The following is a 22,206-nucleotide window of genomic DNA, read 5'->3' as shown; positions in this document are numbered from 1 at the left end:
ATGGCCTAATAGCTATGTTGTTGGACTCCCATGTAGTTGACCGCAGTTCAAGTCCCAGACCCGGTGGCTTAAATTCATGCCGAGCGCGTGTGCGTACATGCCCAAGATCCTGAGAGGAGAATAGGGGAGAAGGGATTGTGGCGTGGCCATCACATGTGGGTGGTGACTTCTCGCTTTCTGTCTCTCTCTGTCTTTCTGGTGAGCGTATGTGCCCTATAGCAAAAAAAAAAAAAAAAAAAAAAAAAAAAAAAAAAAAAAAAAAACAAACAAACAAACAAAAAAAACCCCCAAAAACACCACTTAAGACAATCAAAGAAACTGAAATGCTGACTGACAATAAAGAGAACAGGATATAAAAAATCGTTAATATTTACAGTATAATAGTATATTGCTTATTTTGTAAGATTTAATTTTATGTATTACTATTATTTAAATTGCTATAGGGTATGTGTGTTCACCAAAGAAAGACAGAGAATGAGAAAGAGAAAGAGAGAGAGGGAAAGTGATAAACCAAGCCACCAGGTCTGGGACTCAAATTGCGGTCAGCCACGGGGGAATCTGGCATCCAAACCACCATCCACCTGCTGGCCCATGTGGCTATATTTTTAAAGTAATCTTGGTTGTGTATAAATACAGACATATGAATTAAGATGGTATTTGGGACCTGGCTCCAAGTAATTGACTGGAGGTGAGGAGAAAGAAGGGGATAGGATGTAGATGAAATAGGCAGCCATGAATGATGGTTGTTGAAACTAGGTAATAAATACGTGGAGATTCCTTCTTACACTTTCTCTACTTTTGCACATATTTGGTATCCATGATAAAAGCTTTCTTCTTCTTTTTTTTGTTTCTTTTTGTTTTCATTCTTTTAGTCTTGCTACAGGGCACCTATGTATGCCAAAGAGAGTCAGACAGAGATAAAGGGAGATAACACCTCCCAGGGGTGATGGCCACACACAGTCCCTTCTTCTCCATTCTCCTGTTGAGATTTTGGGCATGCACACCCATGCACTCGGTGTGTTTATCAAGTTGTCAGGTCAGGGACTCAAACCACTACGTCAGCCAATGTGGGATCCAGTGGGATCCAGTGCCTTAACCACCACACCACCTATTTTCTATAGATACACAGAGATATTCCCTGTCTCCTAATGCATATGCAATGAGATCAGTGTTGCTAATAAACTGTTTAAATACCATTGGAATACTGATAAAGCACTGGAAAATTTTTGCTAATTTAAACACAAAGAAGCCATTTCGAATCACTCCAAATTAATTGCATATTGTGGGGGTGGCTAGTTGAGCTAGTTGTAATCAGCCACTAAAATATTTCTTTTTAACTCCTTGACTATGAATTACATTCAAGCTAATCATCTTGTTTATTTCTACTAAAATTTCAGAAACAAAATAATCTATCGAATATCACTGTCCCGCTGAGTTCTCTTTTTAAAAGCAAGACGGAAACCAAAATGAGTTATTTACCAATTCTGTATCACAAATTTTGCTAACAGGACAAAAGCCACTAGAATATCTTGCCAACACAATGGAGTATACGGCACGGAAAGTCAGGATTTCAACTTACACAACTTAGTCATGCATTTGCATTGACACGCCAGGAATAAGCAAAGAGGTTTCTGACAGAAATCCGAAAAGGGAAAGGGAGCTGAGGCTGTGGGGAAATGACAACCATGAGATGCACCTTATGACACAGTGTGGCCTTTCACATCAACATCCCCATTTATAATCTAGAAAAGAAATTACAGTTCCTTACATGCAAAAATATGCATGCATTCTGTTCTCTGTCTTTGTGAAAACCACTTTGGCTAAGATAATAACACAAGCCTAACACAATTCCTTGCCCTAGTTAGATGTTTATGAAAGGTATATATAAAAAAATCATACTCTGCAAGCAGAAACCTACAGCACTTGCTTATTTTATATAAACATGTAAATGTTGCTCGAAGTATTGGTTTTCTTTTAGCTACAAAATCCTTTATGGCTTCATCAATACAGGACATGGGTCCACTCTATAGACTTGCCTCTTCTCAGGAAGGCCATTGGCAAACATCGTCAATCTACCAACCATGGTGTAAAGTAAGTCTGACACCAGAGTGGAGCACCCATCCTACCGGCCTCTACCCTATAACCTCCAGTTCAGGTGTTCTATCTTGCCCTTCCCTGTGTCAAGTGTTGGTGAGGATGTGGAGCACACGGATGTTTGAAACACTACTAGAAATAGATTAGACCCCTTTAGAGAAGTGTAGGCAGTTTCATGAAAGCAAAATAAAAGCAATGCACTAGCAATTCCACTCCTCGGTTGACATCCAACAACATTACACACAAAAGTGCAGCAAAAGATATTCAACAGATTGTTCACGGCAGCACTATTTTTAACAGCTAAAAACTGGAGACAACATAAATAACCATAAAGTGGAGAGTCCAGCTGCTGGTATGGTGGTTAACGTGGGTGGGTCCCATCTGGCTGATTACACAGCTCGAGTCCTGGACTCAGCAGCTTGAAAAACAGGCCAGGCACATGTGTGTGCATGTCTAAATCCTAAGAGGAGAAAGGAGGAGAAGGGATTGTAATGTGGCCACCCCAAGGAGTGGTGCTTTCTCTCTCTCTCTCTCTCTCTCTCCCCCTGTCTCCATTGAGCCCAGGGACCCTATAGCAAATTTAAATAAGTAAGTAAATAAAAAGATAGATAAATAAATGGATACATACATTGTAGAATATCCCTTCAGCATTGAGAATGAATGTAACTACATGATAATGTGGAACACACAAAGAGAAGATGAAAAAGTAAAAGAAATTGAGGAAACCCTCTATGGGATGAATGGAAGCAGAACCTGAGCCCTAGGACACAAGCTTGGCACCAGAGAGCCCAAAGGCAGTTGCCAGTTAAAAAAAATTTAGACTGTGGTGTCTGGACCTCATCCTCTCCCCCTGCCCGGCAACAAGCGAAGGTGCTGGGTTAATGCTGTGGCCCTCCCTCGGGGCATTTCTGGACCAAGGACCCAACAGCAGCACTGAAGCTGGAAAGAGAGATGGCGAGACCACTCCGAACACTGAAGGAAATAGGAAAAGACGCCCGAACAACTCTGACTAGTTTCTCACTATCTGTTAAAGCTCTTCTGGTTTATAAGGACCAATAGTCCAATCAAACCAGCTCAGTTAAAGGTAAGCATATATTTTAAACTTCCAGAAGAATCCCAAAACAAGAGACTCGGAGTAAAACCAGGCTTCTCAGGAATGCAAACCATGCAGCTACAAAGAAGAAAAGTAGCTCCCTTGGCTGGGCACAGGCCTCTTCTGCTGCTCTGCTTCTCTCAGCTCTCGCTCCACCTCTTCTGCTGCTCTGCTTCTCTCAGCTCTCGTTCCACCTCCTCCCTGTGCTCCAGGGCTTCATGCATGTGTGAAGCCTGGAGCTGGAGCCTGGTCCTGGGGCTGTCCCCAGCCTCTCCCTTCTCTCGTCTTCACATACAGGTCCTTGTGGTCCTCACAGCCAGCTGCTGCACCCTCAGACTTCACCTTCCTAAAAGCAGCCCCTGACAGGCTCACCTCCTCTCCTGGCATCAGCTCTCCAGGTGGCTGGATTCCAATGCTCCAGATCCTTTGGGCCTGCATAGAATTCACATCCTATGACGAATCTTCCCTGTCACAGCCCCCAGCCAGGCTGGTTCCCACAGTGTCAGAGCTTGCCCATGGCCCTGTAGCTGCCCGTTAATGTGCCCACCGAAACTGAGCTCCCCAGGACAGTTAAGTCTTCACCACTTGGCCCTTTAAATAAATGGATTCTGTGGGTTCTAAGCAATCAACCTGATAGTAAGGCACTGCCCACAACTCTGGATGATCTGAATTCCATTCTGTTAGTTTGTTCGGAGGTAGACATGTACTTTGCCACCACCCCATTAAAGGCACCTGCTAGGTTTCCAGTTCTCTGGGGAAGTAGCTGAAGGACTCGGACTAAGGTGATGTCTGCAACACCCAGCGCTGTGCTAGCTCAGGGCACGTGCAGAACAGTGAGAAGCATGCAAGCAAAGGACCTGCTCTTAGAGAAGCACCCTTGTAACTCTACGCCATGTGAGGCAGCTGAGAGCACAGGGGAATGCGTGCTCTGCAAACTGACCTATGTGGGAAGAATCTGGGTTTGCATGCACAGACTACCTTGAACATACCCGGCGTGTGTCCATGCTTTGGATTTTTAGAAGCTGAGGACAGATCATGATATGAAGACCCTTTTGGGGTACTTGTCTGCCTGTCTGCCTGTCTCTCTCTCACTCACAGAAGAAAGAAAAAAAATTTTTTTTTAAACTATGCCAGACTGATTTGTCCTTATTTTGCATTAGACCATAATGAATATAGTTTAAATAAGAATTCTTGTTACCATGGATGAACTATAAAGTGAATATGAAATGTCATTAAGTCTTTCTGACCTTTCAAATGTGCCACTAATGCAGTTATGTTATTAACAGAGATAACTTCAGCAGGGTGGAGAAAATGAAGTTCACCATCTAAGACTGCTAGCAATTTCTTACCCATGTAGCTGCAAAAAAAAGTAAATAGAGCTCCTGCAAAATAAATACTTGGTTCATTTCTTACCTAAGGTCCCTTTCTCTATATAAAGCATTTTACAATATCTTGGAGAGGTTTTTTGTTTTTTGTTTTTGTTTGTTTGTTTTATTTGTTTGTTTGTCTTGCTACAGGGTGCATGTGCTCGACAGAAAGACAGAGAGACAGAAATCACCCCCCAGGGGGGATGGCCACGCTGCAATCCCTTCTCCTCCATTCTCCTCTTGGGATCATGGGCACGCACGCACACGCACCCGGCGTGAGTTTAAGTCACCTGGTCCAGGACTCGAACCGCAGTCGACTACATGGGAGTCCAGCGACATAGCCATTACGCTAACTGCTGGTCCCTACAATATCTTTATTTCAAATCCACAGACTTTTCTCCTGGAGCACAGCTTCCACATCCCCTGAGCAGACATGAACTGCTTAGTAACAGGATAACAGGTTTCCACACAAAAATCTTGGTCTAACAAACTACATCCAATAGTATAAAAAAAAAAAACATTAAAAGGTGTAAAATTTTCTAGTCTACAAAGCACTGGTACATGAGGATTATCTGATAACAACAACCCAAAAAACACCTGTGAAGTGGGTGTTGCCTTCATTCTGGCTGCACAGGGACACAGTCTTCAGGAGGCTGTGATTGTTCCATGTCCCACAGCAAGCACATAGTGGGACCTGCACAGGTTACATGGTATCCTGGCTCCAAATACAATTCTCCATCGCGCCACGTGGTCATCTACTAGCATTCCTTTGTGAATGTGGGGAACTGAAAGGAAACACGGTGGATGAAGCACTGGTGTTCTGTGGAGAAGCAGCTGCCTGAGGCCCTGACCCACTCCTTGAATAGCGCAGCCCAGGGGACGTTGGGCCATTACAGCATCTGCTGGTCCCCACAATATGTTATCTTTAAGAAAGAAAAAAAAATTAATTTAATAAAAGTTTCTTCAGGAGGCCAGCTTGTGGCCTATGGTGTGGTGTTTGTGGTGGCTCGATCTCACGTGGCCAACTGCCCAGTTCAAGTCCCAGACGTGATGGCTTAAAAAATAGAGTGGTTGTGTGTGTGTGTGTGTGTGTGTGTGTGTGTGTGTGTGTGTGTACGCCCCCAAAATCCCCAGAGGAGAATGGAGGAGAAGAGATTGCAGCATGGCCATCTCCTGTGGGTTGGGGGTGATTTCTCACTTTCTCTCTCTCTCTCTGTCTCCCTTCTCTACGAGGAGCACACATGTCTACAGCAAATTTTTAAAAAATCTCCAGAGTTCATTATGAAATAGTTCCCATGTTACGGATATGAAAGGATGTTAACTATGAGGAAGACACAATATCCTAAGCCTATAACAATCAAACTCTAAGGTTTTATGCCTGTTTGAAACCATCAACTGAAAATGGAAAGGAGAGAAAGATGCTTCTTCAGAAAGATGTTGAGATCTGCCTTAATTTCATTACTCCCTATCTTGATCTTTCCTTTAAAGGAAGACAAGCCTTTACGTATGTTACTCAACACCACAAACAGACCTATCTACTTCAGCAAATCTATTGTAGCTACTGACTCAGGACCATCTCTCATGGAAAACAAACAAACAAAGAAACAAAAATGATGCTGAGAGGGGGTCTCCTTTCATTGAAAATTCCATTTCGTCAATTTTCTGGGGTGAAAGACAACCATCTGCAATATTATCAAGGCAAAACTTCTTACACCCAGTGTACATTGCTTCATGTCCTGCCCCATTCAAACCTGGTAAGACAAAGTCTAATCCCCAGGCAGCAGAAAGTCCCGTTAACAGTGGAAGCACATTATTTTTACTGAGGCTCTGTCCCCCTGCAGGGCCATACTTAACCCAGATTTTTTTTTAATCTTTAATCCCAGATTTACAAGATTGAATGTTCAAGTATCACATGTCTAAAGATATTTGCAAAATAGAAGAGTAAATTCTGGGTTAAATGGTACAGAGCAAGTTATAAATATGTACTAGTATATCCCATCATTTTTCAAAGTGAAGTCCACCGGATCCAGAGACGCTGAATCTCTGGGCGCCAGACTTCAGAACTGGCACTTGAACATGATTCTCAAGTTTTCTCAAGGTTCAGACAGGTTTGAAAACCTGGCTGAAGTATTCGGTGGTCAGTAAAATCATGATGCATTTTTCTTTATTTTTATGCAAAAAGTCATCCTAACTTTCCCAATGACTCAACTCATAAAGCCCCACACGGCTCTAGTTAGGGCACAGTGTTTGGTGGTAATTTACAGGAAGTGCCACAAGCACCTGTGGTCTTGCCACTGAAGGACATTTTTCCAGATGAGACTCTAAAGATGTTCTCAGCCCTAGAATCGGTGAGCACAACATGAGCTGGCAGACTGGAAGAGACCATCCAGACCAGAGGCAGACACGGCTGCAGAGAGTACTGTGTCTGTTCCACTTGCCACTCAGGCCTCACCAACCTTTCTACCCACGTTACTGAGTCAAGCCAAGAGCTCCCACACTTGTTCTAAGCCAGTCCGGCCCAACAGAAATAAGATAAATGCTCACTTAATTTTCAATTTCTGGTTACATACACTTAAAGGGGTAAAATAAAATATGATGAACTAATCTTAATGATAGATTTATTTCCATAAATATGCCTAAGTGTAGGCTCTGTACACTGAGCTCTACCCTTCTCTCTCACCTCTCTTTGCCCTATCTCCCTGAGACCTAGCTGCTGATCTGTCTGGGACTCCAGACCACTCCCTTATCTCATGGAATCGGCTCATGGCCAAGGTCATTCCAGAGGCATGCACCCCTCTCCCATGTCAACATCCCCAGATCAGAAGCACTAAATTAACACAGAAGCTTTGGCAACTCTGCGAATCGATAACCTGACCGTTCTCATCCTCATCTATGGAGGAACCAGATCTCTGCCTCGGAGCTGAGCATCTGTGCGGAACTTGTAGGTGACGTATGAACCTATATGATGTGAGCCTATGCTGGTGGCAGGACAGACCATTCCCCACCAGGCCATCAGTGGCACATCCCTGTCCTTTGTAAGTAATTTATTTTCTTCCCCTGCTGGATTGCCAGGTGTGTTCTTTGGAATTGGTAAACATTACAGGCAAGTTCTCTCCAATTCGGGGCATTCCTCCTTATAATGCCTAAAATATTATTATTTATAACATATAATCAATATAAAAAGGTACTTTTTAAAAAGCCTTTCTTCCTTCCTTCCTTCCTTCCAAGAGAGAAAGGCAATATAAAAATTACTTTTTAAAAAGTCTTCCTTCGTTCCAAGAGAGAGAAATAAAAGCACCCTCGACAGGGTCTCATGCCACAATCCTTCCCCACTCACCTTTAGCAACCTGCCAGGATCATGGGCACAGGCACATATATCTGCTTTGTACCAGTTAACATGGGAGCTGAACCTCAAACTTTCATATGGTCTTCAGCCACGTGAAATAATATCCCCAGGATTTTGACTATGCATGAACATGACTTGGCATGTTTTCAAATCATGGGCCAGGTCTCAAAACACAGTTGGCCACGTGGGATCCCACATAGTTGATTGTAGTTTGAGTCTCGGACCCAGTGGCTTAAAATATGCCAGGTGCACGTGTGTGTGTACCCAAAATCCAGAGAGGAAAATGGAGGAAAAGGGTTTATAGTGTGGCCATCCCCCCCAGGGGGGTGATTTCTCACTTTCTGTCTCTGTCTCTCTCTCTTTCTGATGAGCGCACATGCCCTATAGCAAAAATCTCTCTTAAAAAAAAAAAAAGAAGAGAAAAGAAAAAAGAATCACTAGCCTACCAGAAGTCAAAGAATGATGCAAGAAGACTAGAAACCTTACTTATGAAAGAAATTGATGAAAAATTTTCCAGATGTCCAAAAGAGTCTATTCTAATGCAGCTACCTTGGAGGAACGTAAAAACCTAACTGTAACTGTCAACAAAATGTCCCTTGGTATTCACATATTTTAAATTTGGAACGTAAGAACAAAAAGATATCTGTCTTAGGGGTTTTTTCCTGTTTTTTTTTTTTTTTTTTTTTTTTAAGTTTATATCGTTCTTCTATGTAAGGGGTGAGGGGGGATCTGACAGAGTGAGGGCTGGGGGAGACCTGACAGAGTCTTCACACTACCATCCACCCTCAGCCTCGGCCAGCCCACGTCATAGGCCTGCACACATGCACAGTCTGACATACACAAGGGGGCCCCAGGACATGAACCTGGACCTTCCCAGGTACATTCAGAATCACAAAGCACTGGACTGCTGCTGCACTACTGACTGGCCCACAAAGATATGTGTTTTTTTTATTTTTTAATTTTTTTTAAAGAAATGACAGAAAGACTATAAAGATACAGTTTAGAATATTCTATTCTATCACCATATGTTGATTGAACTGCCTAAGTATAGTCACTTGGATGGATTGCTTCATGGACAAAAAGGCAAAAAGGCCTGGGAAAAATACATACCAGATTCCTCTGAAACTGTGTACATGTCTTGGAAGTAAAAGACAGAACTTAGCAGATAGATGGCTGAAGTTCTTATTTTGCCCAGGGGTTACACTGACAAATTTTTGTTCAGTCAGTGGTAAGGAAAAAAAACATGGCCTAACAGCCCTGACAGATAAGATGCCAGGAAGGCAGTGAGACACAGAGCAAAAGTACCAAGGACAAGTCCTGACACCAAGGACTGGGCCATGGGACAGGCTCATTATTTACTGATGACATAAGATATAAATGAAATAACTGATTGCTGAGTTGGCAATGATCTGTTCTTTTCTTTCAAGAGTCTCTTTTGACTGTTCAATCTTGGTTTCTTGAGATTGGTCAGTTCAGGGAACAGGCTGTATCTAACTACAAAGATAAAAATAAGTGCTTAGGGCTGGTCCCGAGTGCAGTGGTTAAGCTCAGCACACAGGGAGCTGGCTCTCACATGGCCAACATTGGTCCATATCCTGGCCCCGGCAGCTTGAAAAAGATGCTGGGCATATTTGTGTGCATCCCCCAAATCCTGACAGGATGGAGACATGGAGGACAAAGGATTGCATCACACTGCTTTGAGGAGTACTTTCTCTCTCTTTCCAACCAGTGCAAGTGCCGTCTTTCAGTTAAGAAAAGAAAGAAAGAAAGAAAGAAAGAAAGAAAGAAAGAAAGAAAGAAAGAAAGAAAGAAAAAGAAAAGAATGCTGAAATGTAGGAGACAAGAAAGCTTGTAGTGAAAGCCACCCAAAGCTAAAGGAAATGCAGCCAATGTGCAAGAACACGATCTGGCAAAGTTGTTTTTTCTTTTAAAAATGGAAAGGAGCTAGTTAAGGTGTTATAGAACCTGAAACAATTTGCTAGTGAGCTATCACAGCTAAAAATATGCAGAGAAGAAGCCCTGGAGATTTTGCAAGCCAGAGAGATATATCTAAAAAAGATAAGTAGATTGTAACATTAATGAAAAGGGGGTTAGAGATGTTGAGCTTGATGTATTTTTTCTTTTTCTTAAAGATTTTTGCCACAGGGCTCATACACTCACCAAAGAGAGACAGGGAGAGACAGTGAAAGAGAAAGTGAATAATCACCCCCAGGGAAGACAGACACACCACAATCCCTTCTCCATTCTCCTCTTGGGATTTTGGGCACCTATGTACAATGCCAGACATGATTTTCAAACTGCCAGGTCTGGGACTCAGACCAGGTTTGGCCATGTGAGAGTTCAGCATCTTAACCAGCACACTACCTGCAGGCCTCAAGATGTCCAACTTAATCAAAGAATCAATTAAACAACAATTTGAAAACATATATGTAAATAGCAATTTGTATAAAGGCTCTAGATTGCCTAGAAGGGAGAAACCAACCCTAGAGGTTGGTTCTGAAAGAATATTTAAGATTTATTTAAGACAAATATAACATGTTATAAGTATGAATATAATTATAAAACTATTTACTATAAAAATGCATTAATGACATTGGAAAGTAATTTTCTTTAGGATAAAATAAAGAGACTAAAGACAGAGAACAAAAGATGAGAAACAATAAAGAAAAGCAAAGAGGCAAAAAAAAAAAAAAGAGTAGAAACGTATGTATTATAACATGTAAGGTAAGTAAGTCATATAAAGCAAAGATCATGCCTGGCATGCAAACGAAACACAACAAAGTGTTGTTCCAAGCAAGCCAAAATATAAATGGGCTGAAGACCAAGGTTTAATTTAAAATCTATCTTGTCTTAGCAAATATTAAAAAAAAAAAAGGAGAAAGTTACTATCATAAAAATATTAAGTAATGTTAAAAGGTGCATAAAACTATGAAAATTTTAGAACAATGTATCTTGGGAACCAGCAGTTAGCGTAATGGCTATGTCACTGGTCTCCCACGTAGTCGACCGCGGTTCATGTCCTGGACCCGGTGGCTTAAAACTCACGCCGGGCGCGTATGCATGTGTGCCCAAGATCCTGAGAGGAGAATGGAGGAGAAAGGGTTGTGGTGTGACCATCCCCCCGAGGGGTGATTTCTCGCTTTCTGTCTCTATGTCTCTCTCTGTCCATCTGGCGAGCGCACGCACCCTATAGCAAAAATGAGCGCACACCCCCTATAGAAAAAATCTCTTCAAAAAAAAAAAAAAAAAAAAAGAACAATGTAGCTTAATACATAAAACATTATAACAATAATATATTCTAATGAAAATGTATTAAAATGGTCAAATATAATTCTATCTAAAGGCCTCAGCAGTATAGCACATTGAAATTTGAAGCCCCTTCTTAATGAATCAAATCCATTGATCGATAGCACTTCTTCCAAAAGCTCTAGGACTCTTAAGGACAAATGATAAGACAGCATTAGCTTTATTTTTTCAAAAATTGCTGTTCATTTATGTTTGTCACTTTCATTTTTTATTTATTCTTTTTTTCATTTATTCATTTATTTCTATACTTTCCCACAACATTTAGTTTACATGTCAAAAAATTTTGGCTCATACTCCATAGTTCTTGACAGTAAATAAACAACTTTCAAAATTTCAGAATACTAAATTTTAGAGATAATGTTCAAAAATTTTTCTTATAATTTTGTATAATTTTGTTTGTGACTCTGTAACAATAGAGACAGTATGGTTTTAAATATTTTTGAGAAAATATTTACATGTCAGCTACTCAAACTGTTGAAAAGCAAATGCCCAGCATGCTAGCCACACATAAACTTTCTCAATTCAGTCCTGCCTACCAAGTATTCTGTGGTATACCATCTGCTAGCAAAGATCAGTCTCTTTTTTCTTCCTTCTAAGTTTTTCTCAAGATAATCCTCTGGTGTAGTTGCTCTTTTGCAGTCTCTACTGATTACAATGCTGGGCTGGAAAAGTCCAGGTTATTTTATATTATAAATTTTTTCATTTATCTTCTCTAATCCTCTCTACCAGGCACAACTATTTATGGTGCCAAGTCATCTTTCTAAGAGCTTCTGTTGACTTACTTGAGATCCACCTTAGTTCCATAGTGTTCTGATTAATCTTCAGGTATGACATTCCCTGTCCGATACTGAATATTTCCAATTTCTGATTCAATGCAACAAGCATTATCAAACTTATATAAATAACCCTCTGCCACAAAATAAGAATACTCCCAAATATTTCCAATTCAAGAGGGATCAGGAAGAAGAAAAGTTTATGTTTCCACTTAAACAAACAAGAACAATATTTTAACAAATTTCTGAACCTATCAACAACTCAAAAGAAAGTAAAATGTTTAAATTGGGAAAACAAAGCATAGTAAAAAAAAGAAATCAGTAATGTAAAAGTCATAAAATTCTATTTTGCGATTTCAGTCTTACGTTCAAACTCTCTTCTGTTGAATATGCAGTGTTACTGTGGTCCAATCTTTCCGTTTAAATCCTGGAAATTTACATTCAATGTTATTATTGATATTTCTTGTCCCTAACATTAAATTGGTCATTTTCTTGGTTGCCTTTTGTTCTCTTATTTCTGCATGTTGCCTTTAGTTTTCCAGGGAGAGCACTCCTTTCAGAACTTCTTGAAGAGTGGATCTGCTATTGGCAAATTTTTTCAGGTCTTGTTTATCTGAGAATGTTTTTATCCTTTCTTTCCATATGAAAGATAACCTTGCTGGGTATAATATTCTTGGTTGAAACTGTTTTTCTCTTAACACTTTGAAGATATTTTCCCATTCTTTCCTTGCTCACATTGTTTTTGATGAGAGGTCTGAGGTTAACCTGACTTTAATAAGTAACCTGACATTTCTCTCTTGCAAATTAATTTTCACAGCTTTTTTTTTGGGGGGGGGTTGTTTTTTGTAGATCAGAGGTTTTGACTTCAACATCCAAGATTTGATTTTCAGTATGGAATAATCTGCTTTTAATACTTTCAAGGGAGGTTTTGATTTTCTGAATGGCAGCCTTCATCTCTAAAATTCCATTTGATTCTTTTTTATGGTGTGTATTTCTTCTTTCAGGTCATGAAAGAACTTTAACACCTCCTGGAACTCGTTGTTTCTTTTCTCCTGCATCTTCTGGAGTTCATTCTCTCTCAGCTCTTGCATCTCATTTAGTTTTGTCATTATGAATATTCTGAATTCTCTATCAGGCATTTCCATGAGTTCTACTGTACTGTCTATGAATGATGAGGGATTGTTCTTTTCCTTTAGAGGAGAGATATTTTCTTGATTTCTCATGGTTTTTTTTTTTTTGTGCCTCTGTGGTTGTTTCTGGCCATTCTGTGGCAAAATGTATCCTCCACTGTGCTTCACAACAGAAAGGTTAGGAGTTCAGATTTATGAAGAGAAATTTCTTCATTAAAGCAAGAAGTTCAATAAGCAGTGAGGATTTCAATGACTCTAAAAGTATTCAGATGCTTGGCTACGATGCACCTAGGCCTATCTAGACATTCAGTGTGTGGAGAGTGAAGCTTAGAGTGGGAATGTAAAGTTAAAACAAATAAGCAAAAAGAAAAAAAAAAAAAAAAACCAAAAAAAAAACACCAAAAAGGTGGAAACAAATTTTTTTACATGTGAAAAATGAAAACCACACAGCACGCTAGCATGAACATTCCAGGACACACCTCAGCTTTAAAATGGCTTCTGAAATTAGCAAGTGAAAGAAAAGGCCCAAGGTGAGGAGAAGTGGTTGAAAATTAAAAAATAAATAAATAAAAATTTAAAGAGAGAGAGTGGACAGAGAAACAGCTAGCCAGAGACAGAGAAAAGATGGAGGTCGTCCTACCTTGCCTGAATATTTCCGGAGTCTAGGAGATGGAGTTTAGAGCAGTTTCCCTGAACACGCCAGGACACACCTCAGCTTTAAAATGGCTTCCTGTTTGAATATTTCAGGAGCCTAGGAGATGGAGTTTAGAGCACAGCTTCCCTGATACGCTTGCCACTTTCAATCCATGGATTTTGGTCTTATAAGTGGTTACAATGTCTGATCAAGTTCTATACATCCTCTCTGTACCTTGTCCTGGAACATTTACCATGCATATACATGGACCATTCGATAGATGTTTATTGTTGCTAAGTGCCCAATAAAATACTTATCGAATAAACAAATATATGCTTATGAGAACTATAGCAACAATGCTGTCAAAAAAACCCCTCAATTGTGGAAAAGACCTCCAAATGTATGACTAGTAATTTCTTTTCTCTCCACATGCTGAACTGAACACAATCTTATTTTTTTCTTAAAAATGAAAAGCCAACCTATAAAAATGCAAAGCCAACCTATAATTTTAAGATTATGTAAAACTAACAAATACCAAGTTAAGGCTGAAAGATTTATTTCTACTGACCTTGTAAGAATGTAAGGCGAAAATGAAGCTGGATTATCCTGTTCTGAAAAGAGAGGCATAGATCCTCCCATTATCCACAGACGAAAGTACAAGACAACAGTCACCTTGAGAGAAGAAGAAGATCTGGTGAGATGGCCACCAAGAACCTCTGCCCTTTCTGTATTTGCATCCTGCCCCGCCCCTTAAATCAGGGTTGGTCATGTCACTTGTGTAAATTAACAGAACATGGTGGAAAGTGCACTGTGTCATTCTGAGTCTAACCTTTGAGGCCTTAAAACTACTGGTTCATTCTTTCAGAACCCAGCTGTCAAGAGGTAAGTAAGAGCTGACTATCTATCTAGAAAGAAAAGTTACAGAGAAGGAGTCTAGAGGAGGAGATATAAGAAGACCATGTGGTAGAAATCGAGGTGACCTAATCCAGACGAGAGCCGAATATGTTTGATAAAGTAGCCCCAGCCAAAAACCATGATCAGAAGAACATTCAACTGAATGTTGCCCAGACTAAACCGGTTAAGGCAAATATAGGGTTATTCCAGTGAAGCCACTAAATTTCAGAAAATTTCATGGTGGTTTATTATGCGACACAGATAGCTGACACAGGCAGGTTTGTACCGCCTCTTCTTGAAACAACTCAGCATCAGCATCTTGAAAAGGGCTTGGTTCACCCTATCTGTGTCATTAGTCCACATATACCTAGAACACTTTCACATCAACTTTAAAATGCTTTGTAACATTTATGATAAGCAAACTGTTTAACACTAAGATATGCTGCTAGAATCCACTGTTGATTTTATTAAATAATCTGGATCATGTCTTTGACTTAAAGTGAAAACATTCCTCATCAGGTATTTCAGTAGCATTTATAAATATAAATATATACTTACATAACTTATAACCAAAATGGCCCTTTTAAAAAATGGCCTCATGGTAAGCAGAAAATTTCTATTGCTGCTTGCTGTCAGGTACCTGAAAGAGAAAAGGAAAAATATCTTCAATAAGTATGAGACTCTCCTGTGCACAATGTTCCCCTTTCAATGTGTGTTTGTAGTAGGTCTAAAAAAGGCTGCAGAGGACCAAAGCTCCGAGCACGGTCTTTGCAAAGAGCCAGAACATCTGAGTTTCAATTGCCTGGCTTTCTGCTTACACCTAGGAGACTTTTATGGTAAGTTTCTTTCTTTTTTTCTTTTTTTTTCCTGCTTCAGAGAGCTTTTTGCTATAGGATGCATGTGCTCACCAGAGAGACAAAGAGAGACAGAGACAGAAAGAGAGAAATCACCCCAGGGGAATAGCCTCACAGCTACCCCTTCTCCTCCACTCTCCTCTCTCCTCTCAGGATCTTGGGCATGCACATATGCGTACCTGGTGTGAGTTTCAAGTCTCTGGGCCTGCCTGGGGACTCAAACTGAGGTCGGCCACATGGGAGTCCAGTGATGTAACCATTACATTATCTTCTGGTCCCTCGTGGCAAGTTTATTAACCTCTTTGCATATCTGTTTTCCTCTACTTATAAAAGGAGGATATTGAGGCCAGAAGATGGCATGGTGGTTGGGGCACTGGACTACTACCTGGTCAACCATGGTTTGAGTCCCGGACCTGGCATCTTGCTTTCTCACTTTCTCTCTCTCTCTTTCTCTCTATCTCTCTCTAGTTAAATGTTTTTTTAAAAGATAATAAATAAAAGTTAAATAACTATTTTTAAAAGGAGGCTAATAATAGTATCTACCTCATAGAAAAGTTGTAAGTAATAAATTGAGATACCACATGGGACAGCACCCAGCACTGTTAGCTATAAATATTACTATCCTGTCTAATCCCAAATAACCCAGTTATTCTGGCAACTATATGGTTATACTGGTCACAGGGATGATCTTTAAAAAATAAGAGTTGATTTACCTACTTAATGTAATTTGAAGAATACAATGTCTTGCACCCAGGAAAGAGCTCACAATAGTAGGAAATAGCTCACAATATTACCCCTAAAGAAAAAGGATCCCAAGGCCACGTGAGGTCAAGTAATTTTTGCAAGGTAACAAGATTACTGAGAACCTGTCATGGCACTGGAGTTCATACAGGGGCAATGAAGAATTTTCTCACCTGCCTGTGGCCCTTGGACCCAAATAGGTTACAAGAACGTCAATCTCTAGAGGGGTGGGAATTAGCACGGCCCCTGCATCTGCCGCAGCTCACTCACTTGTGGGAGCTCCAAATACCCACATATCAGACCCAGGTAACTGGCTTCTAATAGGAACAATAGAAGGTAAGGAAGAGAAGCTATTAACAAGTCCCAACTGAAAACATAAAGCCAGTCATTGTCACCGACACGCAAAATTCCACTAGAGTAGAAGGGGAAAAATACATCAAATCCCATAATCTACCTTCTCCTTATTTTCCCCTCACACCCTTTTCTTCCTTTCCTTTTTTCCTTTTTAAATACTTTTTAATCCAGTTTCTCCTCTAGATTTCTCCCCAGCATCTCTTAAAATTTGCATGTGAATGACATCACTTTACACAGATGGATGTTCTGTAAAGAGTGAAATCCTTTTGTAAAAACTGAGTGGGTTATTATCTCACAAAGAAACATGCCCCTTGAAGATTGCTTAAAAACATACATAGCAGGTCAGTCCCTGATGTGGTGATTAATGTGGCCAGGTCTCATATGGCCTACATGGCCCACTGTACACTTAGAGTCTTGGCCCAGTGCCTTGAAAAACACACAGTGCAGGCCAGTAGGTGGCAAAGAAGTTAAGGCAGCTGAATCCCACATAGCAAACAGCATGGTTCAAGTCCCGGAACCTGGGTCTTAAAAAACATGCCAGGTGCATTTGTGTGTGTGCCCAAAATCTCAAGAGAAAAATGGAGGAGAAGAGATTGTGATGTGCCTTCCCTCGGGGAGGTGATCTCTCACTCTCCCTCTGTACTGGTGTCTCCCCAGTGAGCACGTATGCCCTAAAAAGCAAAAATTCATAAACAAGGAAAAGAAAAACAAAACATACCAAGCATGTATGCATGCCCAAAATCCAGAAAGGAAGGAGAAATGGAGGAGAAGGGATTATAGTGTAACTGTCTCCTATGGGTGGCGTTTCTCACTTTCTCTTTCTCTCTGCCTCTATCTGGTGAGCAGACATGCCCTCAGGCAAATTAAATACACATACACACCCACACACATACACACACGGCTCCACTGTGTTGTAACAAATGGTGCTGAAAGGGGGAGACAGAAGGAGGTGCTCGCTCTAAGGCAGGTCTCTCCCTTCTCACCTCCTTTTTCTTCCTGGTTCCTAAAGAGCTGTGGAAATGACACACACTCAGATCTGACCATTCAAAGTATTAAAAACAGGAGAAAATAAAGAGCCTAAAATGTTTTTAAAAATCCTGCTTTCACCCACCTCCAGACTAGATCCAATCTCAAGAGCTACAGTAAAACCCCTTTCACCTCCCTTTGCTCCCAACAGAGAACCTCGCAAGAAGGAAAGCCAGGATTCTGCCAGTACCCACGACATGGGTGCAGAGCTACTGTCCCGAAATAGGCTGAGGGCAGTCCTCTGCTTCCAGAAATTGTACACAAATCTCAGGGTATGTTTACATCTGTATATTTTTCTGAGGCAAATTCCTTGGCTTGATCTTCAGTGTTAATTGGGTTATGGTCCCCAAACATTGAAGCACTGAAGACTGTCCTTCTCTCAGTTCCACCTCTGCTGTGATTAACATGTTCAGCACAACTCAACCAAGACCAACCCTGGCTACTTCTGCCAGTGCTACAGGATGCAAGATATGGCAGCAGGAAGGCAAAGCGAATGTCAGTGTGGACAGGAAAAGGTGCTGGGGAGGCCTGGAGCCACCGTACATCTGAAGGAAGAAGTGCTTCCTGTGGTGTTTTTGGAAGCTTCATTTCTCAAGTTCCCTCTATTGCTTGTTTATTTTAACAGAGTGGAAAAAATAAGAAGTGGTTTTCCTTTCTACAGAACAATAAACCACAGAGTTTTTAGAATTTTTTTTCAAAGTTAATCTTGGATAAATTCCCCACATTTTCTTTCACTGGAAGCTCACTAGGATGGCTATTTTGGTGATTATATTTAGATTTTCCCCTGGTTTAAAAATTCTTGGAGAAACCCTATTCCCTCTGGAAGTTCACTTGGAGGCAACAAATAGTTTACTCTGAAAATTAGCATCCCAAAGCAACACACGCCTAGAATGGAACAGAGAGAAGTATCTAAACAAAACTGACCTATTTTCAAGATTTCTATTTCTAGTTGTTGACCAATAGTAAATAAGAAATAAGCCTAAATGATATGGTCCCTTTTTTTGGTAGACACTAGGTCAGAGGCTGAAATTCCGACAGTCAGAAAAGGAGCAGTCTGGGCCTGAATTCTTTCCAGCCTTTCCTCCTCCTCCTCCAATCACAACAAACTTGGATTGTGGAATTTTCCCCTTTAGTCCATTACATGTGGTCAGTGAAATAAAGCCAAAAAAGAACAACAACAAATAATAATAATATTAGCAGCAATAATAAAAAAATAAACAATATATGCCAGACAATAAGTGTATTTAAATGTAGGACACCTTCAGACTATCACATGAGGAAGAACATTATACAGGTTGAGTATCCCTTATATGAAATGCCTAGGATGACAAGTGTTAAAGATTTCAGTTTCTTTAGATTTTGAAATATTTGTGCTTAGATAATGAGTTATCTTGGAGATGGGACCAGAGTGTAAACACAAAATTCATTTGTGTTGCGCATATTACACATTTTACACACATAGTCCAAAGGTAATTTTATACAATATTTTTGTATTGCACTCCTTTTGTTTGGTTGTTTCTTTAATTTTCAGAGGGAACATGCCTTTGCCAAAGAGAGATAGAGAGAGAGTAAGAAAGAAAGTTCCCCCCATGGGGTGTGGTCACATTGTAATCCCTTCTTTATTTCTCCATCCTCTTGGCATTTTGAGCATGTGTGAACATGTGTCCAATGTGTTTTTCAAGCCACCAGGTTAGGGACTGAAACAGTATGGTCAACCATGTGGAATCCAGCTTCCTTAACCATTAGACAACACGGCCAGTACTTGTAGCACTTCTTTCTTTATTTGAGAGAGAGATTTTTGCTATAGCACAGGTGTACTCACCAGAGATACTGAGAGAGAGAAGGTGAAAAATCATCCCCCAGAGGGGATAGTCATGCCTCAATCCCTTCTCCTCCATTCTCCTCTCAGGATTTTCGCATGCATGCATATGTGCCCAGCATGAATTTCAAGCTGTTGGGTCCAGGACTTGAACCATGGTCAGCCATGGGAGAGTCCAGCACCTTAACCACTATGCCACCTGCTGCCCCCACCTTACAGCATTTTTACTACAACCCATTGCATGAAGTCAGGTATGGAATTTTCCACTTGTGGTTAACATGTTGATCTTCAAAAAGTTCCTGGCTTTAGAGCATTTTGGATTTCTGCTTCTTGGATTAAGGACGTTCTATTTGTAATTCATTTTTTGTCGAGCGGCAAGTGGTGCAGACCTGACTTCTGGTCTTCTAGACTATGGGCATCCCTGCCTCTTCTGGCATCATCCTGAAATTCTGCTGAGAGATCTGAGCATAATATCTTAAATTTCCCACCCATAATCCTGAAGCTAAATACATGGTTGTTATTATTATAAGTCACTGAACTTAGTTGACCAAAAAACAAAACGAAACAAAAAAATTATAATTTTGATTACTGAATTATAATATCTATAATATCTATACAGAATTGATATATATGACAAAGATTCTATGTTTGACCAAACATTAGAAAGGATCCTGAAATTTTTATCTATACCCATATGTGCATTTCCTTGCAAAATCAATTTTAGCAAGAACCTTGGTAAAGTCAATTTAACAAGAATCTCCACCCTCAATATCTAGTCAGGTTCCTTGTCCTCCACCATTCTCCAGGTGATATCTAACCATCTTGGCTTGTTTTTAACAAAAATCCTGTTAAGTTCCTTTAGTCAGAACCTCCCTTACCCCATGATGTTTTCAATTAGCAATTTTCCATTGGCTGACCAGCTCCGCCCTGCTCCTTGGCTGTAAATTCCTACTTACCCATCCCACATTCAGGGTTAAATCTCTCTCATCTGCTGCAAAATTCCATCATGGTGGTCCCTATTATGATAGCTACTCCCCCCTACTTGAGTAGTCTTCCTTTCCATGCTTTAAAAAGTATCGTTTAAATTATTTTAAAATTTATTTATTTAATTCTTCCTTGAGGTTAGGGGTCTTCTTCCATCCAATTAGGTCTTGATGCTGCAATCTCACCCACCTACATCCAGCTTCAGCCAGCTCACGGATCACAGACACGCACATTCCCAGAATGTTCAGAGAGATCTCTGGACATGAACCTGGGATCTTCCCATGTGGATCAGCCTTGCAGAGCACTGCATTGCCACCACTGGTACTTACCATAGCATTGCACGACCACCCACTGCTAATTTCTTTTTCATTAACACATATATCAAAGTAATCAGTAAATGATTACTGACCCAAGTAAAAATTTAAAAATATTGACCCTGTCTCTTCTCAACTTCTTTTATTTTTCTGTTTTCCTTATCCTGAAGTGCTATACCAGGGTAAAATAAAAATACAGTTTGGCATGTGCGCAGCAAGTTGAAGAATGAAAATCACTTGGATGACACTATATCCTTACCTTAAATTCTAATGGTTTAAATAAAAATATTATACTACTTTCCAGTTCTTCCCAAAATTTATAAACACCTGATAATGTCTGCCTAAATGTCAGCTGCAGGCAGCAAACAGCTCAGATAGGATGAATTGTTACTGTTTAATATTATACCCATAAATTATAAACAGTTAAACATGGTATTTCTTCTAGAAAACTAATCATAGCTAATTTAATTTCCTTTGTTTTTTTTTTCAAGTCATAAAGGAAATTAATAGAGTCATAAACTCTAACTAAAAATTTTAAAAAGCCAAAAAACAAAATTTGAATTCAGAGCTTTTAGAATAGGGTTTCAGAAATATTGCCTCTTTGAATGGCAATCAAAAAGATTTTTCAGCTGACCAAAATACAACAAAGACACAGTCCACATTTAAAAAGATTATAAGCTTAACTAAAGCAACAAAAGAAATGTAAGCGTATATAGGCTCCCTCTTTAATGTACTCTCCTTGAACCCATGAAGCCTCAGCTAAACCTTAAGAAAAAGCACTCTGCAGAGCCCAACAACCTTTGATGTCTCCTTTGATATTCAAATAGGTTCTGAAGGAAGGAACTAAATATTCTAGGAAAACAAAGATGCATTTCTCAGTTCTGTCTACAAAAAAACCCAAATTTCCCTTCAATATCCCTTTCTATGGCTGTGGTAAATATTTCTTCCAGAAATTTTACACTCTTAATTAACCATATTACTTACAAAGAAACATTTACTTAGTTTATCATGTATAAAATAGTGGAAATAATGAAAGAGATGGCATAAGGGAATGTAGTTTCAATTCTCTTAACCTTTCTGAAACAGAAATGGAAGAGATCAAAACAGCTCAGGTAGTTTTATAGGTGGAGAAAAGAAAAAAAGAAGGAACCCAGATATGTTAAGTGATTTATAAAAAGATCATGGTTCTTCGGTGTCAAAAGTTGGGACCAGCAGTTGGCGTAATGGCTACGTCGCTGGACTCCCATATAGTCAACCGCGGTTTGAGTCCCGGACCCGGTGGCTTAAACTCACTCCAGGCGGTGTGCTTTTGTGCCCAAGATCCCAAGAGGAGATTGGAGGAGAGAGGATTGCGGCGTGGCCATCCCCCCCAGGCGGGTGATTTCTCGCTTTCTGTCTCTGTCTCTCTTTGTCTTTCTGGTGAGTGCACGCAACCTATAGCAAAAACCTCTCCAAAAAAAAAAAAAAAAGGCCATGA

General features: G+C 40.1%; 1 protein-coding gene across 1 annotated transcript in view; it reads right to left on the bottom strand.

The window, feature by feature from the left end:
- TMTC1 (transmembrane O-mannosyltransferase targeting cadherins 1) overlaps positions 1-22,206 on the bottom strand; it is a gene marked incomplete at its 5' end in the record, with an annotated part of 320,118 nt that overhangs the window by 157,995 nt on the left and 139,917 nt on the right. Inside the window, 2 exons of the mRNA XM_014587030.2 lie at positions 14,312-14,415; positions 15,196-15,277. Coding sequence (XP_014442516.1) covers positions 14,312-14,415; positions 15,196-15,277 — 186 coding nt within the window. The remainder of the gene's footprint in view (positions 1-14,311; positions 14,416-15,195; positions 15,278-22,206) is intronic.

Source organism: Tupaia chinensis, unplaced genomic scaffold (assembly GCF_000334495.1).
Source record: "Tupaia chinensis unplaced genomic scaffold, TupChi_1.0 Scaffold000028_1, whole genome shotgun sequence".
NCBI classification, from domain to species: Eukaryota; Metazoa; Chordata; class Mammalia; order Scandentia; family Tupaiidae; genus Tupaia; species Tupaia belangeri.
This window is presented reverse-complemented; position numbering and strand designations above follow the sequence as displayed.